Source organism: Apis dorsata, unplaced genomic scaffold (assembly GCF_000469605.1).
Source record: "Apis dorsata unplaced genomic scaffold, Apis dorsata 1.3 scaffold_149, whole genome shotgun sequence".
NCBI classification, from domain to species: domain Eukaryota; kingdom Metazoa; phylum Arthropoda; class Insecta; order Hymenoptera; family Apidae; genus Apis; species Apis dorsata.
Genome location: NW_006263440.1, coordinates 735,069 through 741,451, shown reverse-complemented (window position 1 = coordinate 741,451; position 6,383 = coordinate 735,069). Strand labels below are relative to the sequence as shown.

General features: G+C 31.3%; 1 protein-coding gene across 7 annotated transcripts in view; it reads left to right on the top strand.

Annotated features, from left to right (window-relative positions):
* LOC102671979 (sn1-specific diacylglycerol lipase alpha) overlaps window positions 1-6,383 on the top strand; it is a 45,237-nt gene that overhangs the window by 24,513 nt on the left and 14,341 nt on the right. For all 7 annotated transcript variants that reach the window (XM_031509393.1, XM_006613404.2, XM_006613403.2 and 4 more), the window contains one exon: window positions 2,925-3,136. In XM_031509393.1, coding sequence (XP_031365253.1) covers window positions 2,925-3,136 — 212 coding nt within the window. The remainder of the gene's footprint in view (window positions 1-2,924; window positions 3,137-6,383) is intronic.

The following is a 6,383-nucleotide window of genomic DNA, read 5'->3' as shown; positions in this document are numbered from 1 at the left end:
TTGTTCTAAATGGATTAAAGACATTTTTTTTTTTTTTTTTTTCTTTAATTGAGAGGATAAAATTTTTGTGATTCACTTTTTTCACTCTATATATTATTTTGGAGATGCAATTGATATCTTCGATTATACTAGGATTTTTTTTTGGTTTAAGGAAACAAGTGAGAATGCAATTTCTTTTTTTATATTTTTTGTTTTAAATATCTCGTTGATGTTCCATTTAATCTTATCACGAGGTAATTAAATGCACACTGAATATATTCATTAGTTCTACGATGGACAAAATTTAATGATCGAAGTTACGAGTAAAGTAAACTTTGGTAAGTTGTTTCAGTAATTTATTGTAGTTATATAAAAAGCGGATCAATTATAATGGCTACGAATAAATGTTGTTCGAGCATTTTAATATTTCAAGTAATTACTTAAAGTAACTTTATTCGAAATTTTTAATTGGTTACTTTTTCAACGAGTTAATATCCAATTCTGCTTCCACTCAACTTTGGTAGAATATCAATGAAAATTGTATATATCTGACGGTCGAGAAACAAGTTCGATTCATTTTTACGCGTCTAATTTACACGTAATTTATCTCGAAAATGTTAAAATTCCGTTTCAAAATTAAATTGTCTGCGAGTTTAATAATAATTCTCGAGTAAGAATTCATCGCCGTGACACGTTCATTTTCCACTTTGGCTGCGGAGAAAACGATGATACTAGGCTGTCGAGATCATGTTCTCGAGTGGGTAACAAACGGTGAAGCACGACGATCGGTCATATCCCTCGAGACCTTTATCCATAGTACGCGATGCACACGTTGCATTATTAAAGTACGGCTATGTAACTCTATTCACAGAGTCGGCTGCCACGTTTTACTTTGTTTCTTGCTACCGTTCTGAAGAGATTTCGTATGAAATGAACGGTCCTCCTTTCGCCAGACGCTTCATTTTTTATGCAAAGCTGCCTCAAAGAAAGAGGCAGCGATTCTTTCGTCTATTGAAACGGCTTCGATCTATAGGCACGCTCTTAAGAGGCAATTCAATGTTCATTGAATTGTCTAATTTATGACTCGAATATTTTTTTCGTTATAGACTTTTTTTTTTTAAACTTTCTCATTTCGCGTTATCTTTTTTTTGGAAATTCTTTTAGAATTCTTTCAGAGAAGCGATGCGAAGATATGAAATTCAGAAACTCAAATCTCATTTAAATGTAAATATTTATGCATTTCTGCAAGCAATATCTTTGTCAATGGTAATTAAATTTTGATAAAATTGATTTATCTGGGAAATTTTGCATAGATAATTTCATCTCCGAAATATCGTTTCATTAATTTATTCAAACGTTTCAACGAAAAATAGATATTAATTATTCATCATGTACACACATACACACGCACAAGTCTGTTAGTTCTTTTTCACGATTTTATTCCGAATATTATTATTCTTCTGAATAATATTTCGATTCACTCTGTGTATCAATCTCCTAATCTCCATTGTTCACTGTAATAATTCACCAATTTTCAATGCTACAGTATTGATTATCGATACTGTATCGACACAAATACGTAAGAGAAATACTTACTAAGATATCTTGAATCGATCGTCGATGAAAAATAAAATCTGCTCGTCGAAACGTTTTCGTCCCCCGTCCATTAATCATTGTGCAAAGAGGAGGTAAAGAGATGGAAGAAACGTTTTGAAAAGTTTCATTTCGTAATCCTGGCGTGGCTTGCGTTGAGAACAATGCTGTTTCGGAAATCGATGAAAGACATCGTATAAATCGTATCGTATAAACGGAAAGAAACGAAAAGAAAAAAAAGGATGATTTTTGAATCAAATTATTCCTCTGCGTATTGCGTAACAATCTATCAAATTCGTGGAAATAACAAATCGATGAATCGCAATTGTACGATTCGTTAGTAGGAAGAAATAATTCTTGGATAATTATTGAAATTGGTTCGATCGATCGATCGAATCGTTGTCACGGTGATTTATTATTGTGGGAAATTTTCGATCGAGGTCGGCATTAATGTGCTCGTTTTATCGTTTGAGCCGCGATTTCGCTCGCGGGTCTGAGAAGAAACTTAACCCTTTTGTAAGGGCGAGTTTACGCGAGAAAAGCTCTCCAAAGTTTCGTCGAGTGGCGGGCACAAGACACAATTACTCTTCGAAGCACGGCTCGACCTCTCTCTCGTCCGAGAAAAAAAACTCGAAATATTCTAGCCGACATCGATTTAAGCCGGGATTAGGAAACTTTTCCAACCGTGGGATAACATTCGATATTAGTGAAAGGTTATTAAAGTTGCCACGGCTTAATATTACTTCCTATGTGTCGTAAGTTTAGATATTTATGATCTTAAATATACCATCTTTTTTTAAAGATTCGCATTTGTATGAAAATTCCAATTATTAATTTTTTCCTCCATGTGGATGGAAAATATGAACATAGGGAACAAGAAAGGGGATAAAGGATAATAATCTCGATAAACATCACAGATTCGCATCGTCATCTTGTGAGGAATTAAGAATTTAAATTTCTCGAATGGATTAAAAAAAAAGAGAGGAGAAGAAATCATACATACAATATTCTTTTTTTTTTATTACGAAATGCGCGAGCTTTTCGTGCAAGCGCGCTATAAATATTACGCCTCGACTCGGCAATGAAATATGGTACAGGCGAAATGAATTTAGAGGTTAGTAAATGTCAGGTGGATTTTAGGATGTCTAAAATCTTGAGACCCATTTACGAATAGGCTTATGTCGCTTGATATACAACCCCTCCTTATGTCACGTGGTAAAAGTTTCGTTTCCTGCGTAAACTGTATATCGAAACGGAGAAACGTTTAAAATAAAGGAAATATAATAATAATAAGAATAAAAAAAAAAGGAAAAGGAATAATATTTTACGAAAAGTTTTTATTTTTGTTACAGGATGACAGTATTGAGCGTTCTACTAGGGATATTTAAATGGGATTGCAACGTTATGTGCATCCTTCTACTGTGGAGATACATTGTCGGATATTTGGTAATTTTCGTGATTTCCATGATCGTGGAGTTTTCCATCTGCTTTCTGGCTACGAGGGGTAGTATCCTGGACACAGCGGCCAGAGCCCCGATGCAATACATTCTCTATATTCGACTTTGTAAGTAATCGAATGCTAAATTAATAATTCTTTTCATTCCTATTCCTTATTTCTCTATAGATCTATAAACTTCAAAATAATATAATTATAATTAAAGGATAATCGGTTGTTTCGCGCAACGAAATTACGACTTTAAAAATTCACGACCGTGGATTTAATTAGAATTCTTTATGGACAGGAAATAGTCGATTTCAACATTATCGGTTGTCCTTACCACGGGATATTTATAGTATCGGTACAAAAGAGTAATTGAAGTTGAAAATAGGTATACCTTACGTCGTTACGTATTATAAATTTGCTCGTAAACGAATGTTTTCAACGGTTAATGAAACATAACGAAAGATATGAAACTATCGTTGGATAAGTTCTATATCAAGCCAAATTTTGATTGTTCAAAATTGAAAATTGTTAAATTCTTACGTTTACGATCATTAGATATTAAGTGCAATGAACTTGTTACTAAATTCAACTTGCTATTCTAAGTCTGAAAATCCATGGGCAGCGGAATCCGAAATCGAAAATCCTCCGAAACTCCTGAAAATACCTTCGAAAATGTGCTAATCGATATATGAAACATTCGCTCGATATTCCCAGACATTGGGATGATGGGTGCAAAAGTGGAGAAACGCAAAAATGGAAAAACTGTTAAATTAGAACGCTTCAAATAAATAGTAAGTTGATCGAATCTCTATTTAATTCAATCTAATTTGCAAAATTACCCTTTCGAGAGCTGGAAAATATTTGTCTTGTTAACGAACCCATTGTATCCCGCGGCGTTAATCAATACTTTGTCGTTCGAAGATTAAAGCTGCTTAACGAAGTCTTTACTCGCCGTCAATAATCATACGAAGAAAATCATAATCAATCTAAGGATGCATATTATGGGGTTCGTTAATGAAAGGCCTCATTGATGGCGACGGAAAGCCACTTCTCCCTTGTCGACTCTTCTTCAATCTTCACAATGCAAGAGAATATTAATAAGAATCAAGTTTTGACCGTGAATTCCTGATCGTGATAAATCGTTCGTGAGGATTTCCTTCGGCTCTGGAATTTCCTTCGAAATTGGATCAATTAAATCTACGATGGTACGATACCTTTTTCATTTAACGTTATAAATAAAATACGAGAATTTTAAAATTTAATATGATAACAGAGATTTATCGAAATAAGAAAGATTTAAGAAGGTTTATATATGTATTTTTTCTCCGATTACAATGTTTTCTTTTAGAAGAAGAAGAAGAAAAAGAATGTCCTCGCTTTTTTCATCTGTATTTTTTTTTTTTTTTTTTTTAAAAAAAAAAAAAAAAAAAGATAAAAAAATGGAGGAACTTTTTTTTTCTTTTTCTTTTAAAAGAAAAAGAAAAAAAAAAATTTCCTCCCTTTTTTCCTCTTTTTTTTTTTTTTTTTTTTTGTTACGCAAAGTCAGCATGAAATTTCCTGACCATTAAGAAATAGAAAGTCGCGACAGTCGACTTCCCTTTTCTCTTTAAGAATACCGCACAAGTGCCACTCTAATCGTCCATTATGCTAATGCAGCCTTTATTTTTTCAATAGAAATTTCAGTACCAGTTTATTCCATTTTACAATTTCCTTGTTGACGATTCATACATCTTCCTTTTGCTCAAATTTAATTAAATAATAAATATTTAATTATAAATGAAATTTCAAATATCAATATTGGTGAAAGCACAATCAAGGCGAAAAATTGCACGTAGACGTTTAATCCAAAAAACAGAGCAGTAATCACGTTCTGAAGCTCAATTCTTAGCGCAAGATTAATCGCGTTATTGTTATTTCGTAATACACGTATTTCGATATGTACGAGGATATAAATAATAGAATGGAATAATAGAATGGAAAGTAAATATTATATTTATTGAAAGTTAATTTCGACCTTTTAGCAAAATGCCTACATCTGATGAAAATATTTGATCGTAAAGGATTGAACTTAATAAATCGACGTATTATACGATGATTACATACACACGATAAGAATTAGATATACGTATCGTACTCTCTTCACAAATATATAAAGAAAAAGAGACACACATACATACACACACACGTACTGGAACATGTATTAATGGTTTTGGAAACGATCCAACTCGAGTCTGGTTCTTCTCAGGTTCCGGTGCACCTTTTGGAAGAATTCGATAGGAATTCCGATCACGTACAGCTGATTGGCCTGATGCGTATAGTGTGCCAGGCCACCGTAGTTGCAGCTTTTCCTCCTCTTAGTCTTTTTTTTTTTTTTTTTTTTTTTTTTCTTTTTTTTTTTTTTTTTCTTTTTTTTTTTTTTTTTCTTTTTTTTTTTTTTTTTCTTTTTTTTTTTTTTTTTCTTTTTTTTTTTTTTTTTCTTTTTTTTTTTTTTTTTCTTTTTTTTTTTTTTTTTCTTTTTTTTTTTTTTTTTCTTTTTTTTTTTTTTTTTCTTTTTTTTTTTTTTTTTCTTTTTTTTTTTTTTTTTTTTTTTTTGTTCCATTTCATTGGTCTGATTTCGACAGACGCGTTTTCAACGTTTCCGTTCAGGCGAGGTTGCGAGAAGGAGAATGTGTGTCGAAAACTACGACCGTGAAAATTGAAAATGAAGATGTTGCTTTTGCACTGAAATTCGAGTTATTGAGAAAATATAACAAATCAACGATTATAAAATAAAGGAATAAAAATAAGAAAAAAATTGTTCCTTTCAAGATAAAGATTGTTCCAAATGCAATTGTGTAATGATAGAAATTTAAAGAAAATTGTGAAAGGATAAAATAAAAATAGATCTATAAAGTGGATGGAAAATGTGCAAAAGATATAGATTTATTACTTTTATCTTGTAATATATTTCTGGAACTATTTTCAAATGTATTATGTGATATATGCTGCCCTTTTTTAGACATCCTCTTCATCCTATTGCTCGTTTATGACTTCTACTTCATAAATTTGCTGGAAAAGCTGTAATAAATGCTGTCCTTATCTAAGAATTATAGATATACCTATATGGGTTAATTTAAAATGAATAAAGAGAAAAAAGAATCGAGATTTAATTTTTGAAATATTGGAATGCATGAAATATAAATTATTCTATAATATGATTATAGAATACTACTTTTTTGTGGTCCTTATGATTAGAACTACACCATTTTATTTTTATTTTTCTTACGAGAATGCTTGATTAATCAAAACTTTTTATTTTGTATCGTGATTTAGAAAATAAAACGAAAGGAAAGAAACAAAAGTTTAAATTATTCAAGTAATCTTTTTT